Source organism: Gordionus sp. m RMFG-2023, chromosome 5 (genome assembly GCF_954871325.1).
Source record: "Gordionus sp. m RMFG-2023 chromosome 5, tfGorSpeb1-WG-v2, whole genome shotgun sequence".
NCBI lineage: Eukaryota > Metazoa > Nematomorpha > Gordioida > Chordodea > Parachordodidae > Gordionus > Gordionus sp. m RMFG-2023.
Window position 1 is genome coordinate 706794 of NC_088779.1, and position 20408 is coordinate 727201.

General features: G+C 29.1%; 1 protein-coding gene across 1 annotated transcript; it reads right to left on the reverse strand.

Moving 5' to 3' along the window:
• Nucleotides 1-1994: 1994 nt before the first annotated feature.
• On the reverse strand, nucleotides 1995-14397 carry LOC135929856 (SCO-spondin-like). The gene is made up of 8 exons (XM_065466586.1): nucleotides 14185-14397; nucleotides 11548-11901; nucleotides 11178-11483; nucleotides 7227-7355; nucleotides 4929-5090; nucleotides 4642-4779; nucleotides 4046-4192; nucleotides 1995-2148 (listed from the first exon to the last, which is right to left on the reverse strand). The coding sequence occupies exons 1-8, from the start codon at nucleotides 14315-14317 to the stop codon at nucleotides 2093-2095; spliced, it is 1425 nt and encodes a 474-aa protein (XP_065322658.1). The 5' UTR covers nucleotides 14318-14397; the 3' UTR covers nucleotides 1995-2092.
• Between the last annotated feature and the right edge of the window lie 6011 nt (nucleotides 14398-20408).

A 20408-nucleotide genomic window follows, 5' to 3' on the forward strand; every position in this document is an offset into this window, starting at 1 on the left:
CAAAAAAAAATAAAATCTTATATGTAAAAATAAAGGCTACATTCCTCATCCCATTATTAATAACTCATAATGTTTAATATTATTTTTCCTAAAAAAAATATATATTTGCTATTTATTATTCCATTTAATTTTTTTATATAATATACTTATTATCATATTTTTATCCCCAATTAAAATAAAAATATATATTGTAATATTTCTATAATCATGTGTAATCATTTTATATTTTTTTAAAAAATATCAAATTTTCACAAGATTTAAAAGTTTTTTTTTAAAATTTAAATTAATGATTATTCAGCATTTAATTTTTGCATCATTAAATTTACCCTTCTTTTTATATATTAATTATTTTGTTATTATTATACAATACAGTATATCTATATTATATTATACCTATCATTATTGAACTTTTTCTGATAATAAAAACAATATTCGAATTTTTTGGCCCTTTTACCTTGCTTGTTAAATGATATTTTAAAAACCTATTTAGCAGGTTTTGAAATGATACTTTTTAAGTCACAAAAGTGTTTATTTATAGTAAATAACAATTTAACGGTGGAACAGAAATATTCGTTCAGAATAACGAGGATTTGGCAAATGCTAATTTGCACAATATCCGGCCTTAAGATAACTGCTTTTTATACACCTACTTATATTTATAAAATTAAAAATCATAACTTCGAACTGGCGCTAAATTAAGAATAATGGAGATATAAATACTTGGTAACAAATGGCATATAACAATGCTTAGACTGACGATGCATTCATAATAATGCATTTGAAAAAGCGTCGTTGAATGCAAATCAGCTGGACCCGCCATTTTGGTAATCCATATGGTAAATTATTCTCATGTTAAAAACTACTATTAAATTGATAACTTCTTATTATCTCGATGATCAGACAATTCTTTAAAGTTTGCGTGAGACATAGAAATAAATTGGCCTCGCGTTTAAAATTTTAAATGGCGTCCCCAGCTGTTTTCATTTATATACACTTCTTAATGAATACATAGTCAGTCTAGGCATTATTATGTGTCATTGATGGTAACTAATAAATTTTGTAAAAATGACAATTAAATTATCTACCCTGCCGATTACATATATGTTAGTAGCGTTGGCTCAAACTCCCTCCATATTTTTAAGATTTTGAACCCAGGCAAACTGGAAAATCTAATGATGCCCCCTGTAGGTATTTAAAGAAATAATTACATTTGGGGATATGAATATTAACTTCACAGATACTAACTAATTAAGTAATTAATTATTAAACAATTCTGATTAATTTTCTAAGTGTTTTTTCTTACTGCCCAGAGAATAAAAATTAATATTTTATAGGCTCAACACGCACATGTGTCAAAATTAGGAAGCCCCCCCCCCTTGCTTTTAGAAGAGTTATGAATTTTAGGGTGAAAAGGCGCATTACTTTGATATGATAATAAAAGCAAAAAAGAAATTGAAATGAATAATTTTGTCAGCATGGAAAGTTTTTTTAATGCATTATTATTTATTACTTTGTGAATTTTTAAATAAATTATTAATTCAATGGCTGATAATTTAAATTTAGTAATTTTTACCAACTTTGGACCATATATCTGTAATATTATTAATAGTAAGGAGTTAAAATTTTAAAATAGTTTTAAGTTATAAGAATCTTAGATTACCTTGTTAAAATTTTTTCAAAAAGATATTAATTTTTTTTTATCGATTGGTTCTAATTTTATTAAAGTTTCGTTTGGTCTTATTTGAAGGTAATTTTCTAAACTTTATTTAATGCCTTTATTAAGTATCAAAAAATATATAATAGTAATTGTGCTAAAAGGTAATATATAATAATATAGTACAATAATTTATAAAACACATGTATACAATTTTTATACAAATTTTAATATTGATTTGTAAAAAAAAGTTATAAGGAAAAAATATAGTTTTATAATTTTGTAAATACCCCATCTAACCTAACTAAAATTAGATAAGAATGTTCTCGTCGAATTTAGGATTCAATGTTATCAAAATTTGCCTGCGCAGAATCCGTAGATAATTTCAGTAAGCTATAGCGGGGTATGAAAAAGAAATTAAATGATAGAGACTTTGTTTCAGAATAATCTAATAGGCTTTTGAACTTGGGTGCATTTTATTATCCATATGTCACCTTTTAATTTATAAAATATATTATATTAAAAAATTAATATATGTATAATTTTATTTTAATTTTGAATTATATATCCAATTTGAGAATTCAATCATTAAAGGTGTACCCCACCTAGCAATCGGATTTGGTCATCATATAGATATTTGCTAAACAACGACTAAAGTTTATTAAATTCCATAAGACCAAGTTTTATTTTCAATATACATATATATTAATGAAATCACGTGAGTTTAACCATACCCCGTGGCACGGAACCATATAGTGGGCTTCAGAAAAAGAGACTGGTTTGGAACTCAGTTCGAGGTTTATAAAGTGTTTCCTCAATGATCGTCTTTAGCAATTTCAAACTTTAAATCATTATTTGAGCGCGTTTTTTAAATTTAAAAAATCTAATTTTACACGTAAGACAATGTGCTCCATCAACTGTTTGGAAATAACTCAATGCTGATTTGCTAGACATACTATCTGGTGTACGAAGAATTGCCAATATTCTATTTTCTAAATATTTTATGAATTATAAATGACTCAAAGGTTAGCTGCAAAATTGTCTAAAATTCATAAGATAGGCATTCCAAACATGATAGAATATATTTCTGGTAAACCCCGATTTTTATATTTATTAAAACACAAGCTCTAGCCGGAAAAAAACACATTGACTCTAACATATATAAATTTAAAGGGGAAAATTACGAAGGTATCTATTAATAAAAAGAGATTTTTAAAAAAAATAAAAAACGTTCAACACCATAATGCATCATTACCCCTCATAATTAACAGCTATAGACGCCATTTTGTGGTCAATTTTATTCTTTTATACTTAGTGTAAAAAAAAAATTTTTTTAAAACAAAAACATAAATGTCATTTCGTCATCATGCAGACCACCTACAACTAATAGACAGTTATATGCATTTTCAATAAAAGTATCGCTAGCTTAGAATAATACATTCATGTTATTGGTTGAAAAAAAGAGAAAAAGAAAAGATAAAATTTTCCATTTTTTTCTTTTTTTTCTATTCTTTTCTACCCTGCTTCCAGTTTTTCTTCTTTTCGCCACCTCTACCCTAGATTTTCAGGTGATCAATTTCCATTTTAAGGAATGTATACATTTCTTCTTGGTCTTATTTCAACTCATTATCTTTAGAAAATTTTCCTACCAATTAATTTATATTATGTTTAACAATGAGGTTTAAACCTTGTTCTTGACCAATAAGTTCAAGTAAACATAGCTCTATTTTCAAGAAACTTTTTGGATCCCTTATTTCCAAAAAGTAGAAAAGATAAATTTCCCATAAAAAGTGAAGCAAAAAAAAAAATTAGCGCGCTAATTTAACGATGGAAAAATTCCTGTCCGATATTTATATATCCTGCTAAATCTCAAAATTATAGATATTTTAAAAAAAACCATCCAAAATTGATTTAATTTTTGAGTATATATACCAATGACATATAATAATACCTAGACTGACGATACATTCGTTAAAAGTGTGACACCAATGAAAACAGCAGGGGACGCCTTTTGGATTACCCGTTTCGTTTCATTACTAAAAATTTTAAACGAGAGGGCAATTTATTCCTATGTCTGTCGCAAACCTTTAAAGAATTGCCTGATCATCGTGATAATAAGGAAGCAAGTTTATCAATTTAATAGTAGTTTTTAGCTTGGAATACTATATGGGTTACCAAAATGGCGGATCCGCATTCGACGACGCTTTCATATGCATTATTATGAACATATCTTCAGTCTAGTTATTATTATATATCATTAGTATTTTTTTTTACCTATCAGCTCCTTTACTCGTCTAGAAAAAGAATTTTTTTTGAAAAAAACCTACATATGTTAGATGAGCTTCTGTCTGTCACTGCAAAAAATATATAATAAGCAAGTAAAACTTTAACCTCTCTTACAAAGGGAAGGGTCTTCATCCGATCCATCCATACAATCATAATTGCAATCGCACTGAGCGTTGGGCCTTACACATTGCCCGTTTTTGCACCGAAATCCTTTATCGCAATCTTGACCAGGGGGTTGTGGGTTAGGACGATCTAAATTAAATGTTTGATATATTATTAATTTTTTTGCAAGAAAATAAGAGATTATTAATTATTTTATACACAATGAAAATTGTTTTATATGAAAAAAAAATATAGAAATTTAGTCTTTGCTAGGAACGAACCCTAACATTGCCTTTGTTGTGTCTGGAATTTCACCAACTTACTAAAAACCAAAAAAATCTTAATAAGATTATCAGATACTCATTCAAAGATTTTTGTTATTTTTACTTTTCTCACGAAGAAAACAATTGATTTTATGAAGGGATGGGGGTATTCTTTCTGCTTCTATCGCTCAAGTGTAGGGGCCACTGCCAATAAGGAAACCTTTAGAAGAGTATGATGTTTAAATGAATTCAAATACCATGGAGATTGAAATTTTCCAGATTATTCATAGGGGAATAGCGAAAGAGAGTAAAGATTAAAAATGTTGATATCATTACTTTTGCAATATTGGGGCAATTCATCCTTCCCAAATTTGCAATCATTTTTACCATCGCACACATATTCCCCAGGGATGCAGGAACCATCCGCGCATTGAAATTGATTGGGAAAACATTGCGGCATTTTAGGGGGAGGCTCTTAATTTAAAAAATAAATGTATAATATATTATGTATTAGCGCGAAATAAAATTGTTTGAGACCAAAAATTTTGTTATAATTAAATAGTTGGAATATACAAGTCATTTTAAAAATTCTGTAGTAATCAAGCTATAAATATTATCGAAACTTTTAAAACATCTTTCAGGAATTTCATCATCTCCATTCGGACAATCCTTGATTCCATTGCATACGAATTCTGCAGGAAGACATTTATCGGAATACTGACAAGCAAATTGGCCAATCAAACATCTGGAAAACGTCGGGAATTTGGGGGGAGGCGTGGGTTGGACTAATAAATAAAAAAAAATAAACATTCCATTTTGTAACCCATTAATTGGTGAATAATTTTAACCAATAGTAAATTAAAATTATTTGGCCATGAGAGTATCTCCTACATATAATTTTAGAGTTGTTAAAAGTATCGCGATACATACTTATGTATCTCGATAAATTTCTTAATTCATTTTAATGAATGTATCCTCCGATCTAGGTTAGATATCAAAGTCATTTCTAACATAACTTTGAAATAAAAAATATTTATTAAATATAATGATCATATTTTTATATATAATATATTATATATCAAATTATAAAATTAAATACAAAAAAAACAGGATTAGCCTGTACGTTGCGGATTGCTTAGAATTTTTTCTTTTAAAAAATGAGTTCGGTTCAGGTCGACGTCGGCAAGTCGAACCCCAACCAGTTCTGAGTTCGGGTTTAGTAAAAGTTCGGGTAGTTAGAAAGTGCAAGTCGTATGGTGTTAAGAAATTATTTTTACAAATGTATTTCCGTAAAAATATTTATTCGAATATATAGTGTAAAAAGGTATCTCCTATGCGACGAAATAATGCGTAAGTAATATTTTATATGGATATTGCATTTGTAATGCATTTTGGAATTCGCGGCAAAAATAATGATCGCGGTAATTCATTGGCGGAAAAGAAGATCAGTGGTAAAGACTTGCTATGAAATTGTATAATTTTGATATTTATATTAATAAAATCACTTTTTCTTCATCTTTTTATTAAAAAAAAAAATTTTCCAACCCTGGTAATTTCTATCAAGGTTCGAGAAAAATGTGAAAAACTAGGGTCCAGGGGTAAGTCTGTACCCATGGGAAAAAAAAATCATAATAAATTATTGTTGATTAATTTCTTATAGCCACATCATATTTATTTTAATGATAGTTAGGATTTTAATTTTTAAAATTTGTGAGAAAATTATAATTTTTCATATAATGTATAATGTTGTAATTAGTTTAATATATGGAATCAATCCATAGGGATTTGAGATTTTAATCTTTCTCTCTCTCTTCTCTTCTCTTCTCTTCTCTTCTCTTCTCTTCTCTTCTCTTCTCTTCTCTTCTCTTCTCTTCTCTTCTCTTCTCTTCTCTTCTGACGATGCATTCAAAATAATGCATTCGAAAGCGACGCTGAATGCAAATCCGCTGGACCCGCCATTTTGGTAACCGATTTAGTAATTATTCTCATGTTAAAAAGGCTATTATAGATTCATAGCTTTCTTCTTCCTTATTATCTTGCGTCAGGTATAGGAATGAATTGGCCTCTCGTTTAAAATTTTTACTAATGATATGGGCATTCAAAATGGCATCCCCAGCTGTTTTCATCGATGTACACTTTTAATGTATGCATCTTATCATATGTCATAGATATAAGCATAAAATTTCAAGAGGTGCACTGAATACCAAGTCAGATAAACAGTAAAATCTGTCTAATTTCATCATCGTTGAGACCGAAGATTTTTGTTCAACTTAGACAGATGCCCAAATTTGTCAAAACTAGTATTAGTTAGAAAGGAATTTGATTGGAACTAAAAAATTTGGCCAATTAGGAAGTTGCCCGAATTATCTAGAACCCAAATTAGACAAGTTTTACTCTATTTATTATTATAATATTTAACATTACGATTTTTATGAACGCATTTTTATTTATAACACATTTTCATCTACATGGCGCATTGTAATTAATTTAAATTAAAAATTAGATGTATTACTACTAGTGTTGTTTATTGCCTAAGTCTGGATATCTCGATAACATATCCCTAGAACTTTGTTTCGTCTATGGGCAAAATTTTCAGGTTGGAGTAATATCTTTTTCTGGATGAAATATTGAGCTAGCCGTTTTAACAACACTAATTATACTACATCTCTGATAAATTTCCAATATTGACAAATATGGCCAACAAACTCATGGGTGATTTGTATCAAAAAAGTATCGATAAAAAGTACTTTATCAGTATTTATACGAAATATTACATTTTTTAAAGGTGTCCTTCAACAACTCTTATATATTTGAGGGGGTTTGATTTAATAATATTTTTATTTTAGAAAAGGGCTGAAATGTTTTTTTATTTGCGTGATTAGAAATCAAAATTTTATAAAAAAAAATATTTATATAAAAACTTTTAGGGCAAAACATGGCTAACTCGTCTAGAGCGTTGGAACAATCCTGAACTTTGTCGCAAACTTTAGAACCAGGGATGCACTGCCCATTGTTGCAATCGAACTGCCCTTCGTAACATCTGCACCTTCCTGCATTCATTTTGTTTGGTTTTAAAATAAATTAATTTCAAATCATATTTTTAATAAAATCCTGCTCCTGTTATGCTTACAAGAAAGAAAGAAAGAAAGAAAGAAAGAAAGAAAGAAAGAAAGAAAGAAAGAAAGAAAGAAAGAAAGAAAGAAAGAAAGAAAGAAAGAAAGAAAGAAAGAAAGAAGCAAATAGATGTCCAAACATTTCTGCCAGCTATGGGCAAAATCTTTAACTTTTACATAATGTTATTTTGGTTATCTTAATCTTAGACCATTTTTGTAAAATAGACCCGTATCGGGTTTTTTAACAACACTACTGGAGAGGTACCATTTGCAAGGCCCGGCCCGGATTTCTTTTTCGAAAATTTATTTGGCCCGGCTTTTCGGGTTTTATATTTTCAAGCTCGGCCCGGTCCATTTTTTTTTAAAAATAAAATTTGCAGGCCCGGACCTTAAATTTATTTTTGATTTTTATAAGCTAATAATGGCGATTTCAACTATTCGGTTTTAAAATATCCGACCCGGCCCGGCCCACCGGCCCGGGTATATTTAAAAGGCCGGGCCGGGTTTAAGGCCTCGGGCCTTTAAAGTGTTTCGATCAAATAACTAAACAAAAATAAAGGCATTTATTAAAGTGGAACAAAGCCATATTTTTATTTGAAGAGATTCAAATAATTTACTTACCAGTTTTTTTGCTAACTAATTTTCTGTTCATATTTTAGAGTTAACACTTTATTTTTTTTTTTAAAAATAAACATATGTTGCTTTAGATTTTTTTAAAAAAAAAAAATTCCATTTAAGACTAAAATAATTATTCTGGAAGATTCGAGTTCTTGGAAATTAAATTTATATAAATTGCCAGTCGAGACTAAGAATGTCAGATGTGATAAAAAGGAAAATTCAAATTTTTTTAAAAAAAATAATGGCGATTTGAATAAAAAAAATGAAATAATATAGAAATCTCAGAATTTTGCGAATAAAGAAAAAAAAAGAAGAAATTGATCATTTTGAAATCGTTCACATATGGCGAATGTTTTTTTTTTAAAAAAAACTTTTTAAATATCTAGTATGGTTTGTCATGTCAATCATTTCAAATTCAGTTTTTCTAAGTTATTTTTATAAATATTATATCAAAGACCTGCAGAGGTGCCATTTGCATCGTACCCGACCCGGCCCCGGATATTTTAAAAATATTTTACACGCCCGGGTACCCGGGTCATATTGCTTTAGGGAAACTGGGTCGGCTCGGGTCTCTGTTAAAAATTACTGCCCGGATATCCGGGTCTGTGCTATAGGACTGGGTACAGCAGGTCTGTATTTACAGTATCTTATGAAATAAAGGCTATCGATTTGTGTGGCATTAGGTGAAAATGGGGCAACAATACCAGCGTTACAAACCGTGACGAATATCGGTTCGGATGTACATAAAGTTCGGTTTTGTAAAAGATAATAATATCGGTTTGGGTTTGAACATTTAAAAAGGGTTGTGTAAAGAGGTCGGGGTGGGTTTGGACCCTAAAGTCAAAATATTCTTATTATAATAATTAATAAATATTTTGTGCTTTGGCTCGGGTAGAGAAAAGTGAAATCTATACCGAGGTTAAACGGCTCGAATTTAGCCGGTTTTTTAAAATGGCCAACCGCGAGATCTTTGCCAAAAATATATCGCGCCATTTTGAAAAATATGTTCTTAAGATGGCAGGAGGGTTTGGACATGTATTTGTGAAATTTCGAGGCTTTGAATTTTTTTTTGCAAACGATCTTGAACATCGTTTAGTAAAAAGGTTTTTTTTTTATTTCAGAATTTTATTTTGTTTAAAATAGAATGAGGTCTTAAAATTATTCATTCATTCATTCATATTGTAATGTTGGTTAACGACCCTGAACGCGCGCGAATTGTGCTAGACCCGTGCTAGACCCCTTCTCGCGTAATTGCGTCAGGGTTTTCTCGCGAAAGAAACCGACAACACACTGTGCTACCCATATAAGAATAATTTAAAGGCACAAAAAAAATTTACTATCTAAATTTTCTTATTTTTTTTATAAAGTTATATATTAAATAAAGTTATTCGAACAATTTTATTTTAAATTTGAATAATTTGTCGGCAAAACTGAAAAAGAATCCTTTTCATAAGGCTAGGTAGAAGAATTTTTGACTATCTTATTTATTCTTACTATATTATTTACTAAAAAAATTCTTTTATAAACTTTATTTATATAATATATTTTTTATTTAAATCAGAAGTGAAAATAATTGCTACATTACGAATTGTTAATTTTTATAAAAAAAAACAAATGTTTTTTTGAATAAAAAACTTAATGATTCATTGATCCTAGCTAGCCTTTAAATCAATATATACTCACCTAAATTTGTATTTTTTTAAATTTTTCGTTTTTTAGCTTTAAATATTTTTAGGCACGGCTCAAAACTAAGGCGATATGAAGGCATCATTTCACCTGTCAAGTGTCAGCACAAAACATAAAACACATGTTATAAGCCTAAAAATAGTATTTAATATTGAAAATGTGTTTGCGCAAAAATAATTTGGTAAAAAGGTGATTATTTCGTATGCTAATTTAATCCAGGTAAAAAATAATTCTCTCCTTCCGATCAATAATTTTTTGGTTCAACTATCTCAGCCACTATCAATTATCTATCCGGTTAAAAATAACATTTATTTGACTGGGAGCGATATCAAGATTTTTTTAAAAATTCTTCCCTCACCCACCATTTTTTGTCAAGTGTTATATTTAGGCAGACATTGAATACCCCCCCCCCCCATACAATTCGTCAGAATTACACCTAAATGGTTAAAGAAAAAATGACCCATTTCCAGAATTGGTGTAGTTGCCTTGCTGGAGAGCAAACTCTAGTGGCAATAAAAGGCTAAACAACATATAGGTTTTTTTAGGATTATTTGGAAATCTGAGCTATACGAGACAGCCTAATCTTGGGGCAATTTGGGCTCGGCTTCGAAGGATTGGGGTTAAAAATGGGTTAATCCGTTTTGGAGTGGCCTCTAGCGGAAGCGATTTACTAACACCACACCCAGAATTTTGATCGAGTCGATTATATTAAGAATGCTCGACCTCTGATATCGACCGATAATAAAGGTATTATTATTACCTAAATTAATTTTAATATGTATAAATATGAAAATAGAAATATTTTAATATATATATATATACTTTCGGGTAAGAGTTAAGATTTTTTTTTACATGTCAGGTCAAAATTTTTAAATTGCGTGAGAAATTTGGTTAAAAACTTCTATTTTGAGGGAGAAATTTTAAAACTGGGGAGTTTTGGGGGAGGGAGATGTCTGTTTGTAAACTAAAAAAAATCGCGGGAGTTTCCCACTGATTTGGGGAGGGGTTAGGAACCTGGAAACCCTGTGTGCGCAAACGCAATATCATATAGTTTGAAGTGATAATTTTAAATTATAGGCAGATAAAACACAGATGCAGGGCTAATATATTATCCTAAGTTACGGGAAACGTTTCCCCAGTGTGGTTAAAAATTATGCTGCTTATAATATTACAAACCTGATATGTCTAACATTCGCGGTCATTTTAGGGTTTGTAAAAAAAAATTTATCGCTTCAAATATATTGGGGGCCATTTTCAAATTTTAACTAATAATATATATATATATATAAAATATCCGCTTGCTAACTTAAAATCTTATCAATTTTTCTTCAAAAAAAGTTATTGTTAGGTAGAAACGCAAAACACAAAATTTTCCCAACAATTTATATATCATTTAAAAATGGAATAGAGAGAGAAGTAAAAAAGAAATACAGAAGGAAGAAAAAAAACGCTTACCAGGTAAAATGGTCGGAAAATTGGTTGGAGGCGGAGGCGGTTTAAAGGTATAATCCTTTTTTGAAGGAGGTAGAGGTGGGTACGGGAATTTGATTCCAGTATTTACATCGTTGAAGTTTTTATTGAAGTTAGGATTCATCCAATGAGGGGGCCTGGCCTGGGGTATCAATTCAGGATTTATGACACCGCCAATCCCCCCTATATTCGATCCCGAGTAACTCTTTTTGCCGCCATTTGGATTTCCGGATGGAACGCATATGCCCCCGCACCAATAGTTGCAGCAGAACATGCCGAGCGGGCATATACCTAGTTGGAATTAGGTAATGAAAAAAATTTTTATAGTTATATAATTTCGAAAAAATTGTGGTACCTTGTTGGTTGGCATCTGATCGACATCTATCCTTACGCGATAAGCAAAAGGAGTTTAGGTTGAGTATACTTATGAAATTACCGTAGGGACTAGGCGAGGGACCTGACCCGGGAGAACATCTTGGCGGCGAAGTAGAGATCGGTGGGCCAATATTTTGATTCCCGCCAAAAAATTTGGGGGAAGATTGAGAAGGTCCACGAATAAATTGGTTAGGAAATTGATTTTGATTCCCACCAAAAAATTTGGGGGAAGATTGGGAAGATTCTGGAATAAGTTGGTTAGGAAATTGATTTGGATTTGGAGGAAAAGAACCAAAACCGTTCAGTATGGGACCGAAATTGAAGGCTGTATTGACTTTTGTTTTGTGTATGAGAATTGTTAATTTGATCATCAAATTAAAAATAGAATAAAAAGAATACAAAGAAGTATATAAGAAATGGAATGAAGATTTATAAATACGAACAAAGAATTTTACCATAAAAAAGGTCATCATATAAAAATATTCAAATTTTTGTTAATTATAATTAAATTAATAAATTGTTAAATTTAAACTTGAAAACAATTCTAAATAATTAAAAAATATCAAATGCGACCAGTTTATACAGAATGGATTGTCTGCTTGCAAAATGAATCGTCTGCTTATATTATTAATTCTTAAATATTTTTTTAGGCATGTTAATTCTATGATCCTTAACCTATAACTTGAAAGTATATTGTTTGCTCGAAAGAACATTTTGACTTCTTATATGATCACAAAGAATCTAGAAAAGTGAGGAGAATGCAATCTGAACTTAAAATTTCTAAATCTTCCACCATATTGATGATTTAGCTCACACTAAGGTAAAGATAGAAATTAAATTTATTTTAAATTTTAAAGCCAAAGGTTATATTATTATTCACACATCTTTAAAAAAAATAGGCATGGAATGGATCGCTCATAATCACGCACTGTTCATGATAAAACCCATTTTGATATGTTCTGATAACATCAAAGATAAGATTATTAGAAATAGAAATGACTATTAAGAACTTTAACCCTAAGCTAACAAATATGTATAAGTCATCTGAAGTTTGGATTCCAATTGGCAAATTTTAATTCTAAAACGAAGAAATAGTGCATTAGAATTTTGCAAAGGAAGAAATACTAAAATTGATTAAATGATCGTTTTAGATGTTCTAAATAAGGTTTGTCTTTATTTCTGATTTAGATCATATTTGTAATCATCTGGTATAAAATGAGAAAACAGATGGGCAAAGCCTCCCCACCTAAAACAAATTTGAAGCAAGATACCAAAATAAATACAGGATATTGTTTAAAGTGTTTGAAAGAACGTGGTAATAGATTATGAACGAAGAATAATTCAGAAATGAGATAGAAACGTAATATTAACAATAACAGGTTGTCCTGGATAACTTCTTTTCAAAAGTTCTAAAGAACGCCTTCAATGTTAAATATTATAAAATGCGAATTTTTACATTACACACGTTTTTTATAAGCTTTAAAATAAGAGAAATTTTAAACTTAAAATATAATATTTTTATTGTAATGCAACACCTGATATGTGACAAATTTTTATATAAAAAAAATAGATATTTCGATACTTTGGGGGTATCTATAATATATTATAACTTTTTAGTCATGTGACTTAAAAAAATATATGCAGCATCCATTTTCAATACTAATGTGATTTTTTAAAAAACGGAAACTATATTTATAAATTGAGATAAAGTGTGAACTAGGAATGTTTTTTTTTATTAGTTTGATTTTAGTGTTGCCTCACAAAAAAATTATTAGTTCAAAATAGAAAATTCCCTTTCCCAGCATGTCACTCATTTTAAAACCACGCTTATCAAAAAATATCTATATAAATCAAAAATTCAATCTAATGTTAAGATACAACACGATCAACATATAGCAATTAGTAAACAACGACCAATTTTTTTATGCAAATGAATGCAATAGGACATATTAATTTTTTTCAACACGAGTCCTTTCTACTACATATCATCCCCCAAGTAGTGGAACCACCAAGTTGGATTCAGAAAAAAAATATATGAATCTCACGTGATTCGAACCCAGAATCTTCAGGTTGAGGTATCTCAATCCGAAGGACAGGGCCAGAAGACGATCTTCGAAAAACAATTTTTAACACGTGTTACCTCGAGCGTATCAAAATTTGATTCGTTCAATATCACGCCAGGTTATATCTAACATTAACTTAATATATAGGTGAACACGATGGGGACAAAAAAATCAATTTTTTCGCTACAAGATAGTTTTAATTTTTTGATCATAAACGATGGTGGAGCTCCCGAGGGTAGTTAACGCTAAATCACTTAACTGTAAGCCAACTTAAATATGACTTAGCCAACATAGCTTATAGAACTTAAACCCCTAAGTTCAGTCTCAGCTTGAAATAAAAATAGAGGCGGGCTTCCGGTCAAAGAAACTAGTGTCCATTTTAATCAAACTAAAAGTTCGCCCTTTTTTAAATTAACTAAGATCAAATCCCAAAGTGGAAGAAAATAATTTTTTTAAATCAGCGAGTTCTTAATATCCAAAGTTCCCGATAATTGAAGATTTTATAGATTCGATTTAATATATATATATTTATATATAAAATTAGATAAAATTACCTGATATTGTCGATAAAAATATTAGTAGTAATAGGTGAAAGTTATTTTTTATGCGAGGAAGGTGATTCGGTGACAGATTTTCCGAGGATTCCAATCTCTTCCTCAAAATTCCTTCGGTATTATTACGCGTCATTTGGGGACAGGAAGAGAACGGGTAAAAGATGAGAGAATGATTTTCTTTATGGCATATAACAAAATATGAATATTTATTCCCGAAAATCTTAACCTTTTTTAATTAAAAAAAAATATTAAATAAAAATTAATAATGATTCAATAATTTTTGTGCCTTTTATTTACTTTAATATTTTTTTATATATATCAAAAAGTTTTTCGTTTTTGAAATCAAATATTTAAAAATAAAATAAAAATTAATCATAATTCAATATTACATTAAAATGAGTTATAAAACTAATATCATTCTTATTACATAAATAAAAATATGAAAAATAAATAAATATATTAATTTTAAAAAGTCACTTCAACCCCACCCCACATTCCTTTTGAAGATTGACATTTGTTTTATTGAAATCAGGTCCGAAAAAGTGTGAATTGGTTCATTGAGCCCCATAAAAAAATTAATTGGGGTCTTTGGACTAAAGCTAGTGTTGTTTCGCCCATTTTAGCCGATTTCTGAAAAAAGGCTCTATTTTATGCCGGGTTCAAACAAAGGTGATCTCAATTCTTAGAACGGGCTGAGCCGAAAAAAGCCTTATTTTTCTAAATTTCAGGTTTTCATATGGCTCCATAAATTATATACAATATTTATTTTAACTTTACCATGTTTCTTATAAAATAAATAACACTTTATTGATCCTTCTTAAACGCGTTACTGAGTTATTTACTCGATTTTCGGCCTTACAATTTGATTTGACTTATATAATTTATCGGCCGGTTGGTGGTTATAAAGTCGTAAGATTTTAAAAATCCGGGAGGACAAAACCCGAGCCAACCCGGGCCACCCTAACCGGGTCCGAAAAAATAAATAAATTTGATGACATCACAATTAAAATTGAAAAATCATTTCTTGGGATGGTGTAAGTCGGGAATCTAGATTGAATCACATCCGCAACACAAAACCGAACCTATATAAAGTTTGCAACTCGAACATGATAAGTATCTTAAAAAAGGTAGGTGAACCCTTTTGAACCTTTGTATTGACAATCAGTCAGTTTGATTGGCTTTCTGTATATCATATTATATGGTAGTAACTTACCCGAGTCTAGCGTATAAAAGTTGATACTTTGCAGGGAATGCATACTGATATATGCTCCCCTTTTCCTTTTTATATCTCTAACCAAGTTTGAATGGGAAAATGTTCGAACCCGGTTTTAAGGATTCGAACCCGGTTTTAAAGATTCGAACCGAACGAGTATTATTATTCTGAATCTAAACCACTATTCGATGTGAATCCGTTCGTTTAAAATTCCCCATTACGGCTCATATTTTTCGGTTTACTTGGAAATGATATACAAAAATATACAGCTTATTCAAAAAATGAAAATACCCAGCGTCAAGGTTTTAGCCAAAAATAGAGTCGAACTTGAAAAAGTAGATAAAATATTCGACCCTCTGAAAACCTTCGATTAAAGGACAATCATATGATGTTGGGCACTTCATTAATCGCAAGATTTAAATAATAAAGTGCCAGATTAACGCCATCTACAATTATATTTAAAATTACCCGGGTAGGTTTGGCCAAAAATATAGTCGAACTTGAAAAAGTTTAAAAAAATATATATATTTAAATCTGGGGCTTAAAATTTAGACGTTTGAAGGCTTTTGATAAAAGTACAGTCATATGATTTTGGGCACTTTAATCTTAAGATTTCAAAAAAGAAAGAAGTGAATCTTAAATTCCAAGTATAACGCCATCTACAATCATAATTAGAATATAATCATTTAGTTATCTATCATATTTACTTAATGACTAATGAGTAATGACACACTTTTTCTATCACTCCTCCTAATTAAATTATTTTCAAAAATTTTATTTTTGTATTTAGTTTTATTAACTAATTTTTGTGTTTGTCATCTATTCGCTATTTTCTCGAATCTATGCTACAAATATTTAGTCGAATTCTCAAAATGGAGGGCAGGCATGCTGTCGTTAATATTATGAAATTTTTTCAAGAATTACATTAATATATTTATTTTTTTTAAATCACATGTTTAATTTTTAACAAAAAAGACAAAATTGAATAAAATTTGTTTTTCTTTTAAAAAATAATAAAAAGAAAAGGGTTGATTTGTGTACGAGTCAAGGAAATATATATTTTTAAAAAAAAATAAATTAATTTAAATATTTTTTAAAAAAATCTAATTTAATTATTATTTTTTTAGATTTAACATCTATTTAAAGACTTCCGGAAAACTCGAGTTTTCTTAGGAATCACTAAAGCTACACGCAAGAATATGGAGATAAAGTTGCGTTCTCTTTATGACCCTCGTTATATTAGCAATTGTCCAAAACTTAATCGCACCTTTTATATTGCTTAACATGAATCTCTCCTTACAGTGCCTTAAAATATCTTGATTCATCATTTGCTAGCATTTTATTTTTAAGGAGGTCTTCTTTTCTTTCCTCGATATCATGTCAGTGGATGCATGAATGGGGCGGACAGGCAATTCATATTTATATATTTCAGAAGAGAGATTTACTAAGAAGATACAGTATACAAATTATCTAGGGGAGCCTGGGGTAAATCTTGGCCTGTTCCTTCAAATTATTGGCTGCTCTGCATCTAGTTCTCGCATAATATTTCCGATGTATTCATGGGGTCTTCGCTAGATAATTATGTCCGAACTCCAAACTATCAGAAGCCGTTTATTGTCATTAGCCCCTTTGCTTTAGTTATTTAGGCTTATATGTTATTTCTAACTTATTTACTCCTAACATTAATTACAGCATTCGACCCATAAGGGTGGTTTTTTTTTTCATTTTATTTTTTGGGGGGATGTAAAATATTATTTTTTGGCTGATAAAGTATTCATTTACATGACTTTTAAAATAACTATTTCTCACGAAATTATGTTTAAATGAATATTTTAAAAAAAATCGTATTGAATTACATGTGAAAATAAATAAATTAGCAAGTGACAAAATTATGGATAATATGGGACAATATTCTTGTCATTTAAAGTTATGATTTATTTAATTATTTGTAATAAATGGCTTATTTTCGTAGCAACTAATAGTTAAAAATTATAAATTTGAATGGAGGAATCAAAAAGAGAAGAAAAAAAAATTAACGAAAGAAGAAAAAAAAAGAAGGCAATAAGATTAGAAACAGATCGGAAAAAGAATAGAAATTTTCTTTTAAATAAAAAGATTGGAAAGAAATTTTAAAAAAAATAAAAAATAAACATTAAAAAAAAATTTTTGTATCTAAAGCCTGTATTTTAAGAATAATTGTGTTTTTTGTATAATTGAATTTTATTATTTTTTGACATAAAAAATATATGAATAAAAGCAATTCTTATTTACATAACATGATAACTTAATTAAACTTGTATTTTTATATTATATCTAATATAAATAAGTTATTATTACATAATCAAAATGTCTTATAAAGATGTTAGTTTATAATAGCAAATATTTTTAACGAAGAATTGTAATAATTCTTCCATTTTTTAATGTTAAATGAAAGCTTCCTTTTTTTCAAGTTTAATCTAACGTTTTTAATTTGATAAAGTGATATCAGAGTTGAGGGTGGGTGATTTTGTAACGTAGAACGGTTAAGAAATGTCCCGGACAATAATACCCACTTGACAATTAAAATCCATTAGTTTTTTTTTGACTTCCCGTGAGTATCTGTAAGACTAATTTTGAGATTAACGCGATACTCATAGCTCCACTTGAAAAAAAAAGTTTGTACGTTACCATATTTGTTCAAAAAATATCGCCATTGTTAGCCATTTTTAAAAAAGTAGCTTCAATACATTTAATATTTTAAAAAAAGCGTATAAATAAGAAGAATGTATATATAAAGAAAATTGAAAAATTTATTTTAAAAAAAATTATAAAAACGAATCTCTTAGGTCGCGTGTAAGGGCGTGAACCGTGAATAAAGATCAGGTTAGATTTTGCCCATAGCTATGGGCATTCATTGTGGGATCACCAATTTTTGATGAGATGTTACGGCCCTAAAAATTTATTATAGCCTTCAGAGCCGAAATGAGTGTTCTGACGGAATGATAAAAATTAAATTTGTTTTAAAAATAAAATTCAAATTTCCATGTCTCTCTTTTGGATAAATGGTCCGTCTATAACCCATGCCCATAAATTCAACTATTTCACATTCAAACGTCAAAAAAGAATATTGACATAAAATTATTACGTATACTTTATTATTTATTTTGTTACATTTTAACAGGGTTATGCATTTGGACCTGTTGTCAAATGCTGTTGTTAAACGGATAGATTTGAGTCGATTTTTTAAAACCGGCTTACTCAATATTTTATCCAGAAAGCAATCCTAAATATTTGGCTCATGAGTGGCACCGAGGTTTGGACATCTTTTAGCGAAATCTCGAATTTTCTGGCTAAAATATTGAGTTAGCCGTTTTTAAAAAATTGGCCCAAATGGAGCCCTTTGACAACGATACTGTAAAATATGATTAGGTCAATTGACCCATATTTGACCTGTCAAATTCAAATAAAAGTTAATTTTATTTTATATAAAATAGTTTATGATAAATCTATGTAATATTTTATAAATTAATGTTTCGCTCTATTCAATTTTTTATCATTTATTTTAAAATCAATTATTGGGTTAGAATATTCTTATTAATTTTATTGTTGTCGAAGTCGATTTCTTCCTAAGAAAATTGCCCAAAACTCACCAGTTTTTAAGATGAAGTAGGAATTTTTAGTAAAATATTACACCTATCTTAATGTTAAAAGTGAGGTAAAGCCTATTCCAATAACTTGAGGCCAAAATCTGATGGTTTCTTATGAAAGTTACTGCTTTACACATATTTTGGCGAGTAAATATATATGGCAGCTTTTACTTCTAAAATTTATCACTTAACCTTCAGAAATGTCTAACTTGTATCATATCACATACGATACTAAACTTATATTGGGGATCCATAAATAATAATAGTTCTTTCTTTCTTTCTTTATTTGGATCGATTTATATATTATTTTTTGTCAGATGGGAAAATATTAAAATAATAGCATGACATCTCGTTTTTTATTAAATCGGCCAAAGTACATTTATTCCTAGTGCTGTTACATGGCCCGATTAAGATTTTAGCCAAAATAATATTATGTAAACCTGGATATTTTGTTCATTGATGCTGAAAGGTTTGGACATTTGAAATCTCAAGGCTTACATAATATTATTTTGGCGAAAATCTATCACCTTGAGCTTATAACAATACAAGTAGTAAAGGTTAAAGAATAGTTTCAACTTTTAAATTTTTTTTCATATTATATATTATTGGTAATTTCCATGGAACAAAAATCTTACTTCTTTAACAAATGCTTTCAGAGCTTACTTTCTGCATATTTATATTTGCTCCAAGCATTTTATTGACGATGCCCATCTGTAATGATTGATATTTGTACTCAAAGTAATACAAAATTTGGTATTATTAATTATCTGTTAAAACCATGCTTTAGCAAAATTATTATATTTATATCAAGATCCAATCAAAAATTTAAAAATGAAATTATTTTAATATAATTGTTAAACATTACGTGTTAATTAATTAAATATAACATTTTTGAGTATATAACCGTTGACCACAAATACTCCTGTCAATTTAATTCATTTGACCGATCAACCCAGCATTTTAATATTAATATCATCCAAATCTAGAGCTGCAATCAGAAAGCTATGCCCTTGACACGGGCAATAGCGCTTTTAAATTTATATAAAAATATTTTAAATACATGAAAAATTGCCAAATGAATATTTATTTATAGATTATATAAAAAAAAATACTGTTATTATTTATTAGTTGACGTTCTTGAATTAATTAGCGAGCACAAAGCTATTTATTAGAAAAATTTTCGATTTTTATTATAGCGTTTTAAAAGAAAGATATCGAATTCACTTAAATTTATTTTAAGTTTTGTTTTTAAGGCATCAACCAATTAGAAATTATCCTTTATAATCTTTTAGATATAATGAGACTGGAAAATTCCGACTAAAAAAACACTTTATTACTTATAAGCCTTTAGTATTATAGATAATGCGGAGATACCAATCTTAAAA

Bases quoted from the DNA above. Each gene is read 5' to 3' on its own strand.
- LOC135929856 (XM_065466586.1), bottom strand. From the start codon at position 14,317: ATGACGCGTAATAATACCGAAGGAATTTTGAGGAAGAGATTGGAATCC. The intron at 7,356-11,177 runs GTAAGCGTTTTT...AAATGAATGCAG, and splicing joins TTTTCCGACCATTTTACCTG to GAAGGTGCAGATGTTACGAA. The intron at 2,149-4,045 runs GTTAAAGTTTTA...ATAAATTAAAAG, and splicing joins CCCTTCCCTTTGTAAGAGAG to GTGACATATGGATAATAAAA.